Genomic DNA, 22,907 nt, shown 5'->3' with positions numbered 1-22,907 from the left:
TTTATAAGTGATAAAATGTGAAGTTTTTTATGGTCAAAGTCAGTGTGGAGAAAAGAAAAAGATGGTTAGAAATTATGATATATGTAAACTGCTAAAGATGAAGTAAAATGAAAATCAGATAGGTGGGACTTGGGGAAGCCCACTTAACAATGTTTAGGAAAATACGGTAAGGATATGACAAGAATTGGTTTGTATTGTTTGTCTTTTCTTTTTGTGTTTTTTATTTGTGTTATAAAATGAATACAAATTTTTTTGAAAAAAAGAAAAAAGAAAATGCTCAGTGACCGCCAAATGCTGAGGATCTGGAGAGGGGAGGAAAACCCAGGGAGGGAGAACAGAATGGAGTGTTCTAGAAGAAGGCAAAGCTGCTTGTTTGGGACCCTGAACAGAAGCGCTCCATCCTGCAACATTTTGTTGCAGTCCGCATTTGTATCTTTCCCATAGATGCACAGTTTGAATCTCCCGTAGATTGTTTCCAAATTCCATTTCCGTCATCGTTTTGGGGGATTTTTTCATGTGGTGTTATCAGTGACAGGACTGGAACTTAAAAAGTCTTTTGTCTCCAGTCTGGATGAATTCTGTCACCCTTTCGGTCAGGGTTTGTTTTGAAGCCGTATACGTCATTCTGCCTCTTGCTTAAAGTTACAGAATGTGTGGCGGCATAGCTGAGTTTCGGTTCCCAAACAGAGCCATGTGGTTTCTCAGATAGGAAGTAGCAGCGAGCGAAAGGAACAACATGTTTAGCTTCAGATGTCCATTTCAGATTATTGGCTTGATGCATCTATCTCTTCTTCCTGCCCAAATATCTCAAAATAGGTTTGAATAAATATCCTTGTACTTGCTTTAGAGTCTGAAGATGTCTCGGGTGTTTACAACATTATTTTTAGATTGCACCTTGAAGTGATTTCTGTGTTGTCTGTGGTTGTCATGCCTATTTGTGAACAGTTTACAGTTTTCATTATGAGGTCTAAGAAGGAAATGCAGAGAAGGAGGGTTCAGGGTGAGTTTACTATCTTACTGTGTTTGGTTATCTGCAAGTCGATACCCGGGGGGTTTTATGTTACAGGAACATCCTTTCTAGGTAGAAATTTGCAGGTGTTTTGTTGGTGTTGCAATGTTTGTGTTCTGCCACTAGGTGCCGCTAAAGTGTTGGTTGCTTTAACCTTGGCCTCAGCACGCAGAAGCAGCACTTGTCTGGCACCTAGTGAAATTAGGGTTGCCGTACAGTCATACCTCGGGTTGTGCGATTTTGGCTTGCGCACCGCACCGAACCTGGAAGTACTGGAACAGGTTACTTTCGGATTTCGGCACTTGCAAATGCGCAGAAGCGCCGGATCACAACCTGCGTGTGTGCAGATGCGGCGCTGCAGGTTTCAAACATCCTTCTCGCATGGATCACGTTTGCAACCCGAGCATCCGCTGTATTTTGAAGAGCAAAAAGAGGACACATTTGCTGACTTCTGCTTCTAACTGTGGATCGCTATGGCGACTCTCATTTTACATACCCAATGAAAAAGAGGATGTGTCCTGGAAAAGGAGGACATATGGCAACCCTAGAAATAGTTCAACTGATTGCTGAAAACAACTGCTCCTTCAATGATTTAGAGCAGGACACACTACTGTGAGCCCAATTCAGACAAAGAAGTATTACAACGGTTGGGCGTGACGTTTGATGTGACAAACCATGGTTTGCCTGCTCAGCAACTGAGAACGGGAAACCGTGGTTTGTAGTGACTTTGTAATAACCATGGTTTGGTGCTGTGTCTGAATTAACAGACTGTAGTGACATATGTTGTTCTGCCTCCAAATGGGTGACAGGAAGACACAGCACGTGGGGAGGACGGAGGCAAAATGCTGTGGTTTTCAGTCACATAAAGGTCGTGATGAGATGCTTTTTTGGCACAGGCGATGCGACCACGTTTGACTCTGCCATGTCCATCTACAAGGTTCACTGTCTAATAATCTTCATTCTTCCTGTTGCAGGAGCAGCCCTTGGACTTGAAGGCCTGTACGGCTTAAGTGCCCTCGACTCGTGGGATACAGACCTGATGAAGATATGACCATGGGTAAGACTCCCTTACTTTTTCCAACCTTGGCTTCCTGCTGGTGGCAGAGCACAATGGCGGACATTTTAAGTTCTGCCAACACTTCTGTGTGGTACATGGGCCATCAATCAAGCGGTAGAACCAACAGGCAGAGTTTACATTTGCTGCTAGATGCCCATGACTTTAATCACAATAGATGTCAGCCCCAGATTGTGACACTTTACAAGATTGTGGGTTCCATGGTGGACAACAATTAAGGATTTATTATGTTTTCTGAATGTATTGGGAAATCTATATAGAAGGGTTCATTGTTTTGTGTACATTCAGTTGCAAGATAAAACATATGCGAAGGGATTTGACAAGAAGTCAAAACTGAAGAAAAGATTTTGTAAGATAAAAGGGGGGGGAAAATATTTATTTTCATTATTTTTTTGTGTTTGTGCGGGTGTGTGTTTTGGATGGAATGTTTGGGAGGAAATAAGACGGTAAATAACAAATAACAAACAAAATATTGATGTATGTAATTTTTATTTCTCAGTTATATTTTGTGGTAGTATGGTTGTAATGTTTTTCATAACATAAAATCATTCGATAATAATAAAAATAAAAGATTGTGGGTTCTATCAGGCAACAACCTTAGGGCAGTGTTTCCCAACCTTTTTTGGGCAAAGGCACACTTGTTTCATGAAAAAAATCTCGAGGCACACCACCATTAGAAAATGTTTAAAAAATTAACTCTGTGCCTATATTGACTATATGCCGCTTGGGGCGGCAGCCTGTTGCCCGAAGCACAGGGAGCCCTACGGAGGGCTCCCCGTGCTTCGGGCGAGTGTCTGCAACCCTGCGCGCCCGGCAGGAGCTCCTGCCAGGCGCGCAAGGCTTGGGGCGGCAGCTTGTTGCCCGAAGCACAGGGAGCCCTACGGAGGGCTCCCCGTGCTTCGGGCGAGTGTCTGCAACCCTGCGCGCCCGGCAGGAGCTCCTGCCAGGCGCGCAAGGCTTGGGGCGGCAGCTTGTTGCCCGAAGCACAGGGAGCCCTACGGAGGGCTCCCCGTGCTTCGGGCGAGTGTCTGCAACCCTGCGCGCCCGGCAGGAGCTCCTGCCAGGCGGCAAGGCTTGGGGCGGCAGCCTGTTGCCCGAAGCACAGGGAGCCCTACGGAGGGCTCCCCGTGCTTCGGGCGAGTGTCTGCAAGCCTTGCGCGCCGGGCAGGAGCTCCTGCCAGGCGCGCAAGGCTTGGGGCGGCAGCCTGTTGCCCGAAGCACAGGGAGCCCTACGGAGGGCTCCCTGTGCTTCGGGCGAGTGTCTGCAACCCTGCGCGCCCGGCAGGAGCTCCCGCTGGGCGCGCGAGGCTTGGGGCGGCAGCCTGTTGCCCGAAGCACGCGGAGCCCTCCGGAGGGTGCCCCGTGCTTCGGGCGAGTGTCTGCAAGCCTTGCGCACCCGGCAGGAGCTCCCGTCGGGCGCGCGAGGCTTGGGGCGGCAGCCTGTTGCTCTAAGCACATGGAGCCCGCCTCCCTCCCACGGCACACCAGGCAAAGTCTCGCGGCACACTAGTGTGCCGCGGAACACCGGTTGGGAAACACTGCCTTAGGGTCTGCAGAGAACCTTGTTTTTCTTAGTTGAGGGGTTGCTTGCCTTTTTTGCGGCACGGGGTGTGTGGCGTGTTACCTGCTTTTTTGTCCATGTTTTATCCATTTTGTGCATTTGCATGTGCTGGTAGAGTCATAGAATGGTAGAGTTAGAAGGGACCACAAGGGTCATCTAGTCTGGCCCCCTGCAACCCAGGAATCATTTGCCAGTTCGGGGCTCGAACCCATTACCATGAGATTAAGAGGCTCATGCTCTACCGACTAAACTTTTGATGGTTTGCCTGGCTTGTGGGGAGTGGAGTTGTGAACTTTGCCATCTTTCATTCTAGGAAATTGGTATTTTATTTAACAGGATTTCGATACCGTGTCATTAAAAAAAAACCACCCTTCTCAGTAGCATTATGCTATGACAAGTAGCCGTTATCAGTTTCAAACGTTAGCTTCTCTAGATGAGTTCCTTCAGAGTCTGTACTGGTGTCACCTTTTCTGCGCTGGCTGTCTCACCTTACTGTTTCTCACCTGGCTGTTGTTTTGAAGCTGAACACGGGCAGCGTTGCAAGCCTCAGTTGTCAGCATTCCTCCTATGTGTAACCGACAATTAAAAGGGGCAGGAACCCTGGGCATTCGTTTAACCATGTATAGGAGCAAATCAACAAAGACCTAAATCCTAAATATTAATTAAAGTTGAATTAATTTTACTCCCACAGTCTTTTATTATTATTTTTGCATGCTATTCCAGAGTGATAACATACAGATGTTTTGAGCAGAATGCTGATGTTTACTTTTGACCGCTACGTGGGTGGCTCTTTAAATAACAGCAGCACTACTAATTATCCAGGCTAACAGACTCTGCTTCCATATTCAAGATAATAAACTAATCAAACAAGAAAATTAAAAAACAACAACCATCTAGCCGGATTTCCCATGGCTTGCTCCAACAAAGATTATAAACTTAAATCCAGATGGGATGATCAGTTTCATCTGCATATACAGTAGTGCCTCGCAAGACGAAATTAATTCGTTCCGCGAGTCTCTTCGTCTTGTGGTTTTTTCGTCTTGCGAAGCACACCTATTAGCGGATTACCGCTATTAGCGGCTTAGCGGCTATTAGCGGCTTAGCGGCTTAGTGGCTTAGAAAAAGGGGGGAAAGGGGAAAAAACTCGCAAGAACTCGCAAGACGTTTTCGTCTTGCGAAGCAAGCCCATAGGGAAATTCGTCTTGCGAAGCACCTCAAAAGACGGAAAACTCTTTCGTCTAGCGAGTTTTTCGTCTTGCGAGGCATTCGCCTTGCGGGGCACCACTGTAACAGTGGTCCCCAACCTGCGGCCCACGGAGGCCTTTTAACTGGCCCACAAGCCACCCCTGAACCGAGCTGCTTGTTCGGCGAGTTCCCGCACACTGTGCTAAACCAGCATGGCGCTGGGACTCTCTTCCTCGGCTCCAGAAATTGCTTCTGCGCATGCTCAGACCCTGGAAATCATGTCTATGCATGTCCACAGTGCCCGAAATCGCTTCTGCGCATTCCCAGAAGCTTCTGTGCAGGAGCGATTTTTGGCATCTGGGCATGCACAGAAGTGATTTCCAGCAGTGCGCTGCACTGGCCCGGCCCACAGAGATATCTCCGCGGGAGTGATCCGGCCCATGCCCGGTAAGCTTTGCCGATCCCTGGTATATAATGTCCCATCCAATTCAACATCCTTTTGACCATATTTACCCATGAGATTCCTATGAGAACGCCAAGGTTGCAGGTTCGATCCCCGTATGGGACAGCTGCACATTCCTGCATTGCAGGGGGTTGGACCAGATAGGTCCCTTCAGACTCTACAATTCTGTAATTCAACGACTGGGATGATTGGCGGGTGGCTGGCTCTCAGCTCTGGGTCCGCTTATTCACAAAGGGCAGTTGTTGTTTAATCGTGTCCGACTCTTCGTGACCCCATGGACCAGAGCACTCCAGGCACTCCTGTCTTCCACTGCCTTCCGCAGTTTGGTCAAAGTCATGCTGGTAGCTTCGAGAACACTGTCCAACCATCTCGTCCTCTGTCGTCCCCTTCTCCTTGTGCCCTCCATCTTTCCCAACATCAGGGTCTTTTCCAGGGAGTCTTCTCTTCTCATGAGGTGGCCAAAGTCTTGGAGCCTCAGCTTCAGGATCTGTCCTTCCAGTGAGCACTCAGGGCTGATTTCCTTCAGAATGGAGAGGTTTGATCTTCTTGTAGTCCATGGGACTTTCAAGAGTCTCCTCCAGCACCATAAAAGCTCCACGGACAAAGACAACAGGCACAAAGGGCAGGCCCACCACCAAATGCAGAAGTTAGTCGGTGGGCTGGATCCCTGACACTGCTGAGATTCCTCCTCTCCCGAACGAAGGAGGAAGGTGGAACGGGGTGTATTTGCGGGGGATCAACCATGTGCAATTCGGCTCCGAAGGTGCTTCACACGCCACACCGAAGGCACAAAGTGTTGACGCAGCTGCTTTCCCGCTGCTCCCTGCCCCCCCCCCCCGTACGAGAAATCAGAAACTTCAGCCAGGAGTGAGTGGGATGCAAGGAACGCGGCCACTCCGGCCTTCCCTCAGGCCTGCTCTGTTTTGGACCGCAGGGCAGTTGCCGTGGCGACGGATTTGCAAACCCCTCTGGTTATGGTTTTATTGCAGCGATAAGTGATAGGGGAAGCTAGCCTGGGGAACAGGGGAGGGAAATCCCTGTTTTAGAACTCAAATATCCTTTTAGCCGTATCGGAGAACACAACGCTTGTAAGGTCCAGGAAAAACAGCTGCCCAAGTATTTCATTACGAGGGGGGGGGGGGAGAGAGAGAGAGAGAGGAGAGAGGGATTTCTGGGTTGGTTGGTTTTTTATCTGCACAGTGTGTGGGCCCAGTTACGATATTCTTCGTTTTAAAGGCCCACTTGTGCTGTTTTCTACCATTATAGTTATCGTTATTACTAGTGACATGTGTTTGTCATTGTGATGGGCAAGGGCAGCAGATGGCAGTCCCTATGTTGTAGTGCAAGGCTGGGGAATCTCAGGCCCATAAGCTGAATGTGGCCCTCCAAGCCTCTCTGCTTGGCGCTCCATGTGTTCATGCACCTGCTTAAGAAAAAGATGTCTCTCTACCCATACAAATCCCAAAATGGCGCCTCTCAGCTCCCTGGAGGAATGTGTAAAATGTATACCACATGCTAGGTTAAGGTAAAGGTACCCCTGACCGTTAAGTCCAGTTGTGAACGACTCTGGGGTTGTGGCACTCATCTCACTTTACAGGCCAAGGGAGCCAGTGTTTGTCCACTTCCGCAGACAGTTCTTCCGGGCCATGTGGCCAGCATGACTAAGCCGCTTTTGGCAAAGCCAGAACAGCGCACGGAAATGCTGTTTACCTTCCCGCCACAGCGGTACCTATTTATCTACTTGCACTGTATGCTTTCAAACTGCTAGGTTGGCAGGAGCAGGGACCAAGCAACGGGAGCTCACCCTGCCATGGGGCCTCGAACCGCCGACCTTCCAATTGTCAAGTTCAAGCGGTTCAGTGGTTTAAACCACAGCGCCACCTGCGTCCCACCCTACCACATGCTAGGACAATGCTAAACATTTAAAGCACTCGCCCCCACTCCAGAGAAACCTGGGAACTGTAGTTTGTTAAGGGTACCAGGAATTGTAGTTCTGTGAGGGGGAAACTAAAGTTTCCACAAATTTTTGCAGGCAAGGGGGAATGTGTACATATGGTGTATATGTCCTTTGTTGTCTCGAACACTACCACACATCTGCACAGAGAGGGGATGCAGCTACACAGCTAAAAATTAACCATTTTAATTTTTTGTGACGTGCAGTATACAAATGTGACACTAGATGGCTACAGTGAGCTATGCAAAATTCAAGGTATTTTTCAAAACTTTTTTTTTTAAAAAAAAGGATATCCACAGCGTTTTTTTATATGTGCATAGATTCCACCAAGAAAGCTGAGACTTGAAGCCACCTGGCTGCCTGTTTGCTGTTGCAGTAAAAAATGAAGGCAGCATTTGTACAAACAGGACGTGTTAGCAGTCATTGTTTGCTCTTAGCAGCCACAAAGAGCCAAGACGACTGCAGTTTCTTATCTTAATCTTAGGTTTTAATCCGTGACCGCAGAATGCTGAGACTTTTGTTCAGTGATCACTTGGTGCCCTCTGGACTGCAGGGGTCTCCCATCCTCACATAAACCACGTTTGAGGCTAAGTCCTTGGGGAAGGACCACTAAACTCACAGGTGGTCCTGTTGTGTTTTCAAGTTTTAAAATAGATAGGGGACCACAACTCCCTGGTGGTCTTTTCGGATCGATATTCTGAAAATATAGCATTCTGCAAACCCTTTCCTCCTTTCGCCCCCAACCATCTGCCCCCTAAATCTTCCAAAACGGGGCATTTCTGTTTCTTTTCCCATTGTTGATGGAAGCAGATCCTTGGAACCTACGGCAAATTTTCTCCCAACTAATAGCCTGCTAGCAAAGCCAACAATAACAGGCCTGTCTAGACCTTCCAAATGTTGCTAAGTTGTTCCTTCGTCTCTCCCATATTCCCCCCTCATTTGACAGCTAAGCTGTTTGGGTGGTCTGATGCTGGCCCTGTTTTCTCGCGGCTGTTTTCTCATCCGGCTCTCAAACGGCAAAGACATACTAGGAACGCAGATTCTCCTCTTAGCGATTCCCCACGCACACAGACACACGTACGCACAAGGAGGAGCGGAGCCTGGGAAATATAGACAGGATCTCAGCCTACCAGAGCTGTCACAACTAGGTTGGGGGGAGGCAGGCGCTGGTATTCTGCCAGGTGGCTGAATCAGCGGCAGACTTGTGGCAAAGGTTCGAGGGCTTGCGGTTTGGCATCTCAGGCCGGGCGGGAAAGCCCCACGTCCAAGTGATAAGAAGGCAAACCTCGGATCGTGATTTCAAGCTGAAATTGGCAGAGTTCATTTTTACAAATGTGATTTGAATGAAAGGAGAGTGGTGGAAGAAGGCTATATTCTTTAAAACCCCAGCTCCTCACAGTGCAGGTTCTGGGGCCCAGCTTTACCTGTTGGCTATCTGCCTCGTTAATGCTGCTAGGGATGATGGGATTTGTAGTTTAGCGACATCTGGAGGGCCAGAGGTTTTCCAGCCCTGCACTGGAGAGCAAGTCCCATTAAGCTCAATAATATTTACAGTCAAAACAAAAAATTCCTTCCAGTAGCACCTTAAAGACCAACTAAGTTAGTTCTAGGTATGAGCTTTCGTGTGCATGCACACTTCTTCAGATACACAGTGTATCTGAAGAAGTGTGCATGCACACAAAAGCTCATACCTAGAACTAACTTAGTTGGTCTTTAAGGTGCTACTGGAAGGAATTTTTTGTTTTGACTATGGCAGACCAACACGGCTACCTATCTGTAACTGGAATATTTACAGTGTTACCTTTGGTTGCGAATGGGATCCGTTCTGGAGCCAGTGTGATGTAGTGAGAGCCAATGTGGCGTAGTGGTTAAGAGTGGTAGTCTCGTAATCTGGGGAACCAGCTTTGCGTCTCCGCTCCTCCACATGCAGCTGCTGGGTGACCTTGGGCCAGTCACACTTCTCTGAAGTCTCTCAGCCTCGCTCACCTCACAGAGTGTTTGTTGTGGGGGAGAAAGGGAAAGGAGAATGTTCGCCGCTTTGAAACTCCTTAAAGGGAGTGAAAGGCGGGATATCAAATCCAAACTCTTCTTCTTCTTCTTCTTCTTCCATTTGCAACATGAAAAGAGCGCAACCTGCAGCGGCGCGTCTGCGCACGCGCGGGTTGCGATTTGGCACTTGTGCGCATGCGCGAAGCATGATTTAGCGCTTCTGTGTATACGCGAGTGGCGAAACCCAGAATTAACCCTTTCCGGTACTTCTGGTTCACCGCAGGACGTAACCTGAAAGAACGTAACATGAAGCATGCATAACATGAGGTATGACTGCATATCTCAGGAGACAAACGCAGGGTTGCGCTGTAAGTAAACAATCCTGAGTCAGCCAGTGGAGCAGACTTGGAAGCAGGGCTAACAGCAGTTATTGTGCCTGTTGTTTACTCTTCCCCCTCTCTCACATTAAATACTACGCTAGCAACGTGGTTGTGAGGTGGAAAAAGCATTTTGGGTGTGTGTGTGTTTTATTTGAACAAAAAGATTTGATGGTTCATGTTTGCGGTAACAGGACTACGTAGACTCATAGAATTGTAGGTGGATGGGACCCCGAGGGTCATCTAGTCCAACCCGCTGTGATTCAGGAATCTCAACTAAAGCACACGCGATAGATGGCCACCCAACCTCTGCTTTAAAAACTCCACCACCTCCCGAGGGAGTCCGTTCCACTGTCAAGACAGTGTGTGTTTTCTTAAACTCGGCTTTTTGCAAATCCTCTCATTTCCTCTTTCAGGCCGAGAGGCAAAAGATAGCATTTGGAAGCTAAGCAATGGGAGGGAAAGCCAAACGGGTTCTCAAGAACTGCTTGAAAAGGGAAGTTGAGGTGATGTGAAAGTCGGCGAGGGGAAGGCGCCACTTAGCTGGGGGTGCCGGGGTGGGGTGGGGAGTGAAGGTGGGTGGACGATTCCTATGGGTGGGGCAGGGGGCGTGCTTGTTATTTTGCACTCATCTCAAAAATCCCACCCAAAGGTGGTTTAGGGCAGATGGTGCATTTTGAGGGGGTTTCCCTTGAAATGTTAATGCAGAGTCATCAGGGAGTGGCAGACAGGAGTGGGCGCCTAAGACTTCCCCCTGCCCTCATATTCTCCTCTGCAAAGGCACCCAAGGACTAGGTTTTCTTCAATTCTCTCCCCCTGCCATTTGTCTCTGAAAATGCAAGCTGAGGGGCATTGGAGGTGCGTGTGAGGAAATAACTGGGGAGTAGAGAAGAGATGGGGACATAGGTGGCGCTGCGGGTTAAACCACAGAGCCTAGGACTTGCCGATCAGAAGGTCGGCGATTCGAATCCCCGCGACGGGGTGAGCTCCTGTTGCTCAGTCCCTGCTCCTGCCAACCTAGCAGTTCGAAAGCATGTCAAAGTGCAAGTAGATAAATAGGTACCGCTCCAGCGGGAAGGTAAACGGTGTTTCCGTGCGCTGCTCTGGTTCGCCAGAAGCGGCTTAGTCATGCTGGCCACATGACCCGGAAGCTGTACGTCGGCTCCCTCGGCCAGTAAAGTGAGATGAGCGCCACAACCCCAGAGTCGGTCACGACTGGACCTAACAGTCAGGGGTCCCTTTACTTTGATTCACCCAAGAAGTGGGGGGAGAGAGAACAACAAAGCCTGCTTCTCTTCCTCACAGATTGGCATAACCCCAGGGCACCGAGGTCCCTTTGGTTCTCCCATGAAATATTTGAGGCCCCCACCACGTTAATGGGCATTGCCATTCAACTGGTGTGTGCACGCTGCATCTTGTGATCCATTTTGCAGGGTGGGGCTTACTTGGGTCCATGGGCGTCCGATGGGGAGAATTAAATCCTTAATTAACTGAGATTCTGCCCCTTAACATAAATCCTGGCTATGTCCGATGCCTGCTCCCTCCTAATATTTTATTTAAGTTGGCACCTCTGATTGACTGTAGCTGTTCACTGCTGCTATTATTATTTTTTCTTTATATATATAAATTTTAATTAATATTTTTCTTTTACAAATATTTCTTACAACCTGTTGATTCACCCCCTTGAGTGTCCCCCCATCCAGCTTACACCAGGGGTCAGCAAACTTACCGCGCCTCGGGCCAGTGTTTCCAGCGCCGATCGCGCGGCGGGCCGGAGGGCGAGGGAGCGTGTGCCCATACGTGTGTGCCCATGCTATTTCCAGCGCACTTCTGGGTTGGAGGAGCACCAGAAATAGCTTGTGCACATCCTCCAACCCAGATGTGCACCGGAAATAACGCTTGTGCATGCGCAAATAACGCTTGCACATGCGAACAAGCTATTTCCAGTGCTCGTCCAAACGGAAGTGGGCAGCCGCGCTGGGCAGTGCCAGTAAGAGTGGGCGGCGGGGGTCACTGCAGGCCAGATAAACGAGTCCCTCAGGCCTTATCCGGCCCACGGACCTTAGTTTGGGGACCCCGGCTTACACTAACGTTATCCCAGTGAACACATTTATAGGACCACGTGTTCCCATGTCCTTGCATGCTAAACTGCCAGGGAGCATGTTTTAAGTGCTGGTTCTTAGAGAGGCGTCAAACATGCACCTGGGCCGTGCTGTTTTGCACTGCGAGCGGAGAGAGGGCTCACATCACTGATACACTTCTCTGTGGAGAGATGCTTGTGTTGCCGTCCTCAGAAAAGACACAGAGAGAGCACTTGCCACTGGCAAGCAGTCTTCTGGGGTCTTTGCCAGCCGTTCCCCCACACATTTTCCGCCTTAACTCTTCAGCCATGAGAACAAGGAATGTGCCAATGTTTTCAAATGCACCGCATACCGATGTCCTCAGTGAGTAGAAGGCAGACAGTCCTGTCTTAGTGCTGGCGCTGTGACTTGAGTTACGTTGCCTTCTGGCTTTTGTCCGTGTTGCTGCCCTGAATTCCTTGCCATGGCTGTCAATTTCAGCACCTGGCACACAGCTCCCTCACCTTCCCCTGCCCCGAACTTAGCGAGGGGTCTTGTGCCAGCTGCTGCCCCAGCAGCAATGGTGCAGGTGCCAGGTGTAGATATCTAATGCTTATTTCCTCTAAATTGATGTTAGAGTTTTGAATTTTTATACTGTTTTTATACTGTATTTTATGCTGCTTTTATAATTAAGTGTTTTAAATTTGATGCTAGCCGCCCTGAGCGCGATTTTAAACTGGGAAAGGTGGGGTAAAAATAAAAATAAAAATAAAAATTATTATTATTATTATTATTACCAAGACCCACACCCCAGCAGGAGGCACCCCACAACCCCCCAGAGCTCACTGCCCTGCTCTCCTCCTCCTTTTTGCCACTGTTCCACTATTCTCTCTGAGTGGTCAGGAAATTGCAAGAAAGATGAGAGAGAGGAGTGGAGAGGAACCTCCAACTTGTGGGCCTGATTAGCCCCACTGGTCCTCCCCATTTGGCCTGCCAGGCTGCTTCCGTCCTGCCCCGCCAACCCAATTTGCTACATCTGAGGACTTCAGTTACGACTTCATGGGTGGAACAGGCAAAGGCGAGGCTGAAAAGCTGTGGGAGCACCAACGTCTGATGGCCTGGGCCTTGGGCTCGGACTCGGAACCAGAGGAGTCTCAGTCCGCACTGCATCCTTTGCCACAGGCGGAATCTGGACCAAGTCTGGGACCTGAACCTGAAGAGTCCCAGTCTGCACAGGTTCCCCTGCCACAAACATCAGCTGGGCCGAGTCAGGGGCCCGAGCCTGCCCTGGCTCAAGATGCGGGGATTACCTCGTTGCCTTCAGCTGGGCAATCACTTACAGCTGCTCCACTTCCTGTTGGGTTAGGGGAGGCTGAGACGGCCTCTGGGTCTAGTAACCCACCGACGTCTCCCGAGCTGCAGAGACTAAGGTCTGAGAGAAGGAGAGACCTGAGTACTCGCAGGAGGAGTGCTCGCCTTCGGGCGAGACAAGGAGGTGAGTCACCGGGGGATCTTACAAAGAAAAAAGGCTGTCGGACCCCACCCCAGGTTGCAAGAGCAACGTTGCTGTTTGCTAGAACCTGCCTGAGACCCTGTGCCTGACCCTGCCTGGTTTCCTGCCTTGGCCCTGTTGGACTGACTCCTCATGGAATCCTTGCATCTGGGACTGGACCTGGACCGCATTGCTCGGGTTACCCCCGGGCCCAGCATACAATGATTGTTTGTGGAAGCTCTGGGGATCAGCAGATCGGTGTGGCTTGCAAAGGTTGCAACATGTTCCACTTGCCTTGCGCCCTGACCACAGATTCATAGAATCTTAGAGGTGGAAGAGACCCCGAGGGTCCTTTAATCCAACCCTCTGCAATGCAGGAATCTCAGCCAAAGCATCCATGACAGATGGCCACCCAACTTCTGCTGAAAAACCTCCAAGGAAGGAGAGTTCACAGCCTCCTAATGGAGATTGCGAAGGACGGTTCACAGCCAGTCATCCAAATGAATGGACTGCAGCGACAGAAGAAAACTAAATCAAATCTAACCTAGGACCAGCACTGTCCAGGAAGATGGTTCCATTATTTGGCACTTCTAATAGTAGGGACACAGGTAGCGCTGTGGGTTAAACCACAGAGCATAGAACTTGCAAATCAGAAGGTCGGCAGTTCAAATCCCCGCGACTGGGTGAGTTCCCGTTGCTCGGTCCCTGCTCCTGCCAACCTAGCAGTTTGAAAGCACGTCAAAGTGCAAGTAGATAAATAGGTACCGCTCCAGCGGGAAGGTCAACGGCGTTTCCGTGCGCTGCTCTGGTTCACCAGAAGCGGCTTAGTCATGCTGGCCACATGACCCGGAAGCTGTACACCGGCTCCCTCGGCCAATAAAGTGAGATGAGTGCCTCAACCCCAGAGTCGGCCACGACTGGACCTAATGGTCAGGGGTCCCTTTACCTTTACCTAATAGCGGAGTGCCCTTTTTCTGATGTGGGACAATTGATCCCCTGCTCTTGTGTCATTCTACATGCCTTCAAGTTGCCAGTTATTTTTGCTCACCTGACATGTTTCAGGGTTCCCGGTCATATGCTACCTTTTTGCTGGTCAGTGAGGTCCCTTATAAAGCACTTACTACAAAAAGCTTCCTGAGTAAAGAGCTGTTGGGGCAGAGACTTGGAGAACAGCACAGCAGGACCTGCTTGTTCTCAGAGGCGATTATTGGAAGGTTTGTTCCTTTCAAACCTGATCCTGATTCCACTTTTACAAGTATGGATGGGTGGTTCTTTCAATTTCAGTTCTTTCAGTTTCTAATTTTTCAAGTCTTCAATTCATTTCTGCAACAATTTGTGGGTTGTTTATTTATTTTCATCCTCAGGAAAATTTCCCAGCATTTTAGAGCACATTTCTCCTGACGCGCAAATGTTTGTATGCAATTTTGCTGAATGCATACATTTTTGCTAAGCGTATAGTGCATTTTGTGTGTGTTATTTTCACTAACACCTGCATTTTTGGGCACACTTTTCCTACACATTACTTGCTGGAAAACCGCACCGCAAAATTCAGAGAACGGCAGATTTTGAAGTATGAATTTCAGTCCACAGATCATCTCAGAAAGTTCAGATTTGATAGGTTTGCTTTTAAATGCAAACAGAGTCAAATTTCTCCCCCTCCCACCTCTTACTGTTTGGGCCTTGATTGAACTGGTTGCTCAAATAGCACACCTGCCCCTTCAGGGAAGCCTTTTGATTTTTGAGGTGGGGGGGTGGACCCCAAGAGCCAGGATTAATCCATTTCTGCCCAAGATCCTTTGTAAACAGGACTGAGCGAGCAGCAGCTTTGCAAGCCGTGATGCCAACTCTTCTGATCTGTCTTCTCCAATGAATTCTGATTATTATTATTTTGGAGGTTGAGCATCGCTCCACCGATGCTTTAACAAACATGTTTTCTTATTGTTTAAGCCACACACACGGGACTGTCTGAAGGAGCATCCTGCCATCTATTTTTGTTTACAGAACTCAGGAGAAAGGGGTTTCCTGAAGTACAAATGTTTTTGGAAATCAAGCAGAGGGGGAAGTGACTCTTCCGCGAATCAGTGTGGTCTTCCCTTGTGCATTCATCCTTCTGGACTGCTGCTGAGGGAGAAAAACACAGGGCTGTACATTTTCCAGTCACTGAAGGCAGATGTTGTCTTTAAGCCACCTGACTGACAGGCAACAGTAGAGCCTGTAGAACAGTAGACAAGGCCTGGAGCAAGATTTGAATGGTTTTTTTTAGCCTTTTCTACATGTATAGATTTCTCAGTCTGCCACACTGGCACTTATGACTGATTTTTTTAAAAAAAAATGTACTCAAGAGTTACTGTCTGAAAATACAAACAAATTTGCAACTATATAAATTGTGTGAAGTGTTCTCATTTAAACTCACTTATCTCTCTGCGCATACTTGATTCTCGTTGTAGACTTCCTTTCTGCTCTGCTAATAATAAAAGATTCTTGCCATAGCTTATTTTACACATGTGGGAATCTCGGATGACTCGTTCTTGAATTAGCCTCTGCCCCGGTCTTCTAACCCAATTGCTGATATTAAGAAAAATCCGCATATTATTATCATTATTTTTAAGTGCTGTGGTATGGGCCTTGGAGAGGTCCAGAAGGAGAGAGCTTCAGGTTTCACAAGACTAAATCTATTTCCTTTCTTCTGCAGACGAAGAGGAGGCACTCAACTCTATTATGAAAGATCTCGCAGCCTTGGGCAAATGTGGAGGCCTCTTGGATACCAACCGGAACAAAAACCATGTTTATTCCAACAAACAGGTGAGTTGAGTTGCAGGGAACACCTTCCTACAGGGCTCAAACGTTGTGCTTTCTCAAACACCGGATTCTGGTCCATTAGGATGAATGGGGTACTTCCCCACCATCCTTCATCTGACCTGACCCTCAGCTACCCATTGCCTGCCTGCCTGCCTGCCTTTCTGCTTGCAACTGGCAGTATTCAATGATGTTTTACTCTAGAGTAGACCCATTGAAACTAATGAAATGCCTGTAGGCTCCCTCCTTCATTTTAGTCTTGGTAAAACTCAGCATGGAGGAAGATCCCAGTGGTGAGACCAGAGTTAGTTGTTGTTGTTGTTTTTAAAAAATAAATTTATTTATTTGGTTTTTCAGATTAAAATTTCACAGTCACTTGTCCAGCATACAACATAAAAATGAGATTCCAAGGAATCTCCTGGACTTCCCTCCTCCCCTTTGTGGGTCCTGTTATTAATTGTTTCCTCCTGCATCTTTTATAATACAGTGGTACCTCTGGTCGCGAACGGGATCCGTTCCGGAGGCCCATTCGCAACATGAAAGGAACGCAACCCGCAGCGTCGTGTCGCGTCTGCGCATGTGCGGGGTGCGATTTGCCGTTTCTGCGCATGCGAGTGACATCATTTTGTGCATCTGCGCATGCGCGAGCGGCAAAACCTGGAAGTAGCCCTTTCTGGTACTTCCGGGTCACTTCAAGACGTAATCTGAAAGAACGTAACATGAAGCGGACGTAACATGAGGGATGACTGTAATCTAAATCCATTATATCCAAAATCCGCCATTAAACTACAAGTGATATTCCAGTCCTAATAACTGTTTATAATGGTCTTTAAGATAAGTTTTCAATTTTCCACATTCCTTGTTAAAATTTTGGTCTTCCTGATTTCTGATTCTCATTTTAGCCATTTTGGCATAGTCCATCAACTTGATCTGCCATTCTTCTCTGGTAGGGACTTTATCTTCTTTCCATCACTGGCACTGACAGTAGGTGGAGCCAGACCCAATGGCAAGCGGAGACAACTAACTCTGGTCTCCTAGAAAAACCAGAGTCAGTTGTCTCTGCTTGTGGTTGGGTCTGGCTCCACCTACTGTCAGTCTTCCACGCACCACAGTGATGCACAGCTGCTTGACAGAAGCTCAAAATGCATCTGTCCGTGTCCGCGCACATCCTCCAGAGCAGCCTTTCTCAACCTGTGGGTCCCCAGATGTTGTTGAACTACAACGCCCATCACCCCTAGCTAGCAAGGCCAGAGTTCAGGGATGATGGGTTTTGTAGTCCAACAACATCTGGGGACCCACAGGTTGAGAACTGCTGCTCCAGGGTGTCACTAGATCTGACGGCTGCTGAAAAGGATCCAAGATGTTCAGCAAACCCGTGGGCTCCCTAACAGCTGCAGTGATGTCCGATGACCCAGTGAGACTTTGTTGGTTTGGCTAGTGGGTTAACGTTTTATGAAAGGTGACAGCTGAAGGCAGGAGACCATCCTGGAATGATCTGAAGAACAGCTTGAAAGTCGGGATTTGTTCAACGAGTTGTGTGTTTCTTTTGCAAAAGCTGCACCTTCCTTGTTTTCGTTTTTCACATGTTCCACACGCACACACACACACTGGGTGTTTTCTCAGATATCTGGCCTCCCCTCTTTCCAAACTCTCTGTTTAAACCCTCCTTGCACCAACCATTGATTTGTGGGAGACCTGAAGCAAAGGTTCGCTGTAGAACTGCCTTGTGCTTTTTAGCAGCTGATGGTTGCGCCAGGTGTCAACAGGTGAGCGTGGAAATAAGACGCCTCACCTTCTGACAACTGTGCTGTGTGTGCATGTATCTGTGTATAAAAATGGCAAGGAGGAGGGGAGCTGCTGAGCCATTTCTTCGCTTTGCCGTTCTCCAATCGAGATAGCTTTCTTCCCCTGCCATCTTATTTTTCCTCTGTGGGATTCTGATTGTGCATCGACCATCCCATGGGGCAGTGAAATATACGCGGAGTCTAGTGTGGATTTCATGCTCTTTATTCAGCTCATAGTAGTGAGGAATGGAAGTTCCCCCGAAATGTCTGCTTTATATACATTATTTACACAATGGGCCCCACGTGATTGGCTAGTTCCGGGATTCTCCTGTAGGCCAATCAGGTTGCGGATTCACTTCCACCTGGAGTTGGATTGGGTGGCTCCTGCAGACCAATCAGACTGCTGCATTCTGAATCCTATGCCCCTCATGCCTTGGTCAGATTGCCCTTCTCCTACCCATAATGCCCCTCATGCCTTGGCCAGATTGCCCTTCTGCTACCCATAATGCCTCTCATGCATTGGTCAGATTCCCCTTTTGCTACCCATAATGCCCCTCATGCCTTGGCCCGATTGCCCTTCTCCTACCCATAATGCCCCTCATGCCTTGGCCAGATTCCCCTTCTGCTACCCATAATGCCCCTCATGCCTTGGCCCGATTGCCCTTCTGCTACCCATAATGCCCCTCATGCCTTGGCCAAATTGCCCTTCTGCTACCCATAATGCACCACACCCTCTGAATCCGATTGGTCTAGGACCAATCATAACAGGCAGAAAAGCCACCTGGGCAGGGGTGGAATTCATTTAGAGCAGAGAAATGTAAAGCAGTGAAAAAAGGTAAGGCACCCACACATACTTATCAGCTCCCTCACAAAGTGGCATTTGAAAAAAGGACTACCAGTAAATGTGCTTCTGTGTAACATAGTTTGGTCCTGTGTGTGTTACCCCACGTTCTGTCTGCATTGCGGACAGCCTATAATATTCCGGAAAAAGGGGTTGTAGTCCATTTCAACACTGTGGCAGGCATAGGCGCCGACTCCATGGGGCCTGAGGGGGCCCGAGCCCCCTCAAAAATTCATTTGGGGGGGCAGAGCCCCCCCAATAATTTAAGAAAATTATTACCGTAAATTTCGCTCTATAACACACAGATTTTTTCTCCTAAAAAGTAAGGGGAAATGTCTGTGCGTGTTATTGAGCGAATGTGTGGTCCCTGGAGCTGACTCGCCGGAGCGCAGGGACAAAAATAGGCAAAAATCAGGCAAAAATAAGATCGGGCGGAGGGAAGGCGGAAGCTGCTGCTTTCCTGCATTCTGCCTCAGGGTCTTACTTCCCACCCGCTTCTGTTGCTGCGTTTGCTCAAACTCAACAAAGAGCAGGGAATCCCCTGCCCTCCTGGCAAGCAGAGGGTTAAGGAAAGGATCGAGTCCTTCCTTCTAATTCTTTCCTAGTCACACTGCGTGCAGGCTCCAGCCCACCACCTCCTCCTCTCCGTGCTCTAGGGACTCACAGGTGGGAGAGAGAGAGAGAGGGCTGGCTTGGGGGGGGGGGACGTTTGCCTTCCTTTCCTCCCCCCCACCCCGTTAAACCCCTCTCCTGCATTCTTAGCCAGCTGCTTCTCCGCACACCCCTCTTCTGCTTCTTGTCCCTTCTGTGTTTTTCCTTCCCTCCCCATTTAAAACGTGGTGACAAAGCACGGATCCACATGGATCCTCAGGATTTTTGCATTGGGTCACTCCAAATTCACCATCAGATCACATTACATGTCCATGGCTACAGTCTGTACCAAAAAAATCATGCACGCACTGTTGCCTGGGGCTGCAATGGTGCAAAAACGTGGTTACAAAGCATGGATCCACAGGATCTTTGCACTGGGTCACCCCAAATTCACCATCAGATAACATAGCATGTCCATGGCTACAGCCTGCACCAAAAAAATCACGCACCCACTGTTGCCTAGGGTCACAGTGGTGCAAAAACGTGGTTACAAAGCACGGATCCACATGGATCCTCAGGATTTTTGCATTGGGTCACCCCAAATTCACCATCAGATCATATAGCATGTCCATGGCTACATCTTGCACCAAAAAAATCACGCACCCACTGTTGCCTAGGGTCACAGTGGTGCAAAAACGTGGTTACAAAGCACGGATCCACATGGATCCTCAGGATTTTTGCATTGGACTACTCCAAACTCACTGTCAGATATTAAAAATCTTTATAAAATAGAGAATTAAATACATACAGAATGTTAAATTTTCAGTTTCGAAATATTAGTACTAGTTTAGTACTGTATTTCTACATTACTATAGTACTGTATTAGTTATTTTCAAATACTTAAATATTTTTAGGGTGTAAGACCCAATTAAAGCCCGTTATTTACATACAGTATTACAGTATTTACATACAGTATTAGGCATACTGTATTAACTTTATTAACTGTATTAAAGCATTAACTTTGAGATATTATTTTTATTTAATGAACCCTCAGCCTTATTCAAAGTAAGCTTAAATTAGCTATTTCACTTATTAATCAAAGTGCTATTACTGTGCGACAGCAATATTTTATGTTTTATTCTTTTAATGATAGTTTAGGATTTATTTAAATATTATTTCAGTCTTTTCAGAGCTATATATTCACTCCTCTGTAATAGTCTATAAGCATAATTGTTACTGTAAATTAAATTAGCTTTTTACGAAAATACCGTGCGTGTTTATGTTTTGTTTCTTTTTTCAAAGCCAAAAAGTGTTTCAGGCTTGTCGAGTTTCCCGGAGTGTGGAGTTATAGAGAGTCAAGTTTTTGGGGTTCTAATGTTGATCATATGACTCTAAAATACTTTTAAAAAACTTTAAAACTCACTAATTTTCATCTAAAATTTAGAAAACTTCCCGGGGCAGGACCCCGGTATGGGCCCCCCCAATATTTTTTATAAGTCGGCGCCCCTGGTGGCAGGGGATGGAACAGATGGTTTTGCCCATCTCAGGCTTTCTGCTACCCATAATTCCTCTCATGCCTTGGCCAGATTGCCCTTCTGCTACCCACAATGCCCTTCATGCCTTGGCCAAATTGCCCTTCTGCTACCCATAATGCCCCTCATGCCTTGGCCCGATTGCCCTTCTGCTACCCATAATGCCCCTCATGCCTTGGCCAAATTGCCCTTCTGCTACCCATAATGCCCCTCATGCCTTGGTCAGATTGCCCTTCTGCTACCCATAATGCCCCTCATGCCTTGGCCAGATTGCCCTTCTGCTACCCATAATGCCCCTCATGCCTTGGTCAGATTGCCCTTCTGCTACCCATAATGCCCCTCATGCCTTGGTCAGATTGCCCTTCTGCTACCCATAATGCCCCTCATGCCTTGGCCAAATTGTCCTTCTGCTACCCATAATGCCCCTCATGCCTTGGTCAGATTGCCCTTCTGCTACCCATAATGCCCCTCATGCCTTGGCCAGATTGCCCTTCTGCTACCCATAATGCCCCTCATGCTTTGGCCAGATTGCCCTTCTGCTACCCATAATGCCCCTCATGCCTTGGTCAGATTGCCCTTCTGCTACCCATAATGCCCCTCATGCTTTGGCCAGATTGCCCTTCTGCTACCCATAATGCCCCTCATGCTTTGGCCAGATTGCCCTTCTGCTACCCATAATGCCCCTCATGCCTTGGCCAGATTGCCCTTCTGCTACCCATAATGCCCCTCATGCTTTGGCCAGATTGCCCTTCTGCTACCCATAATGCCTCTCATGCCTTGGCCAGATTGCCCTTCTGCTACCCATAATGCCCCTCATGCTTTGGCCAGATTGCCCTTCTGCTACCCATAATGCACCACACCCTCTGCCCAGAATGCCCTCCGCTCCTCCTTATATCTGTGCTCATCTGCCCACAGAAAACATTCGGTTCCTCTCTGCGAGTTTCCGAACAGCCCGCTGCAACTTTTAACTGCGTACTCTGTGTTTTATTATAAACAGCAGCTATTTCTTCAGGGAATGCTGCATGAGATCATGATTCACCTCATTCAGAGACGCTTTGTTATTATTATTTTTTCTCTCTCTCCCCAGTTTTTTCCAGCAGTTCTCTTAATCTAAACCAGCCAGCTTGGCTCTTTCCACACCAGCTTCCAAAGCTGTAATGAAAGCTGAGCAGAAATTCGCTAGATCCTTGAGTGTGCGCACACACACACACATATATATATTACACGCATTGAACGTAAACATACATCAAAACAGTGGTCGCCATGGTTTTTCCCTCCCTTGGGATGAGGCCATCTTCTTCCTGCCCTCGTTTTCTAAAAGACAGGCGTACATACCAGCGATTCCACTGCTAATGTAGCCGTCAGCCTTGCTCCTTCCCCCCTTTCTTTACGTTAGCATGTGGAGGATGGAACTATCAAGGACTATTCATCTTGAGGGCTATACATTGCCTCCAAGTTTAGAGGCAGAGTTGCTGGGGAAGAACCCTTCCCCCTGTAAGCAACTGGCTGTCCACTTTGGAAAATGGGATTCTGGACCCTTTGCCCTGATCAAACAGGACGCTTCTCATGTTCTAATGGGCTGCCTTCCTTTTATTGCTATTCCCAGAAGTCATAGACCTGTAGATTTGGAAGGGACACCAAGGGTCATCTAGTCTAACCCCCTGCAATGCAGGAATCTCAGCTAGATCATACGTGATAGGTGGCCATTCAACATCTGCTCCAAGGAAGGAGAGTCCAAGACATCCCTGGGGAGTCTGTTCCACTGTCGAACAGCTCTGACTGTCAGAAATTATGCCTGTGGCTAGCTCAGTTGGTCAGAGTGTGGTGCTGGTAACACCAAAGTCACAGGTTCGATCCCCATACGTGCCACCTGCATATTCCTGGGGTTGGGCTAGATGACCCTCGGGGTCCCTTCCAACTCTACAGTTCTATGTTTAGTCAGAATCTCCTTTCTTGTAACTTGAAGCCATTGGTTTGGGTCCTACCCTCCAGAACGGGGGGGTGGGGGGCGGAAACGAAGCTTGCTCCATCCTCTATCTGAAAGTCCTTTTGATATTTGAAGATGGCTATCCTATCTCCTATTCTTGGGAGAAAAGCAGTGACAAACCTAGACAGCATCTTAAAAAGTAGAGACATCACCTTGCCAACAAAGGTCCGTATAGTTCAAGCTATGGTTTTCCCAGTGGCAATGTATGGTA

The 22,907-nt window shown here is 48.1% G+C and overlaps 1 protein-coding gene across 1 annotated transcript in view; it reads left to right on the top strand.

Moving 5' to 3' along the window:
- LOC310827742 (mitogen-activated protein kinase kinase kinase 3-like) overlaps window positions 1-22,907 on the top strand; it is a 115,170-nt gene that overhangs the window by 41,819 nt on the left and 50,444 nt on the right. The window contains exons 2-3 of the mRNA XM_083704134.1: window positions 1,984-2,066; window positions 15,858-15,967. Coding sequence (XP_083560260.1) covers window positions 2,057-2,066; window positions 15,858-15,967 — 120 coding nt within the window. The 5' untranslated portion in view covers window positions 1,984-2,056. The remainder of the gene's footprint in view (window positions 1-1,983; window positions 2,067-15,857; window positions 15,968-22,907) is intronic.

Source organism: Podarcis gaigeae, assembly GCF_964106915.1.
Source record: "Podarcis gaigeae genome assembly, chromosome: 12".
Classification (NCBI taxonomy): Eukaryota; Metazoa; Chordata; class Lepidosauria; order Squamata; family Lacertidae; genus Podarcis; species Podarcis gaigeae.
Note: the sequence above shows the minus strand (reverse complement) of the source record. Positions and strands in the feature narration are given on the sequence as shown.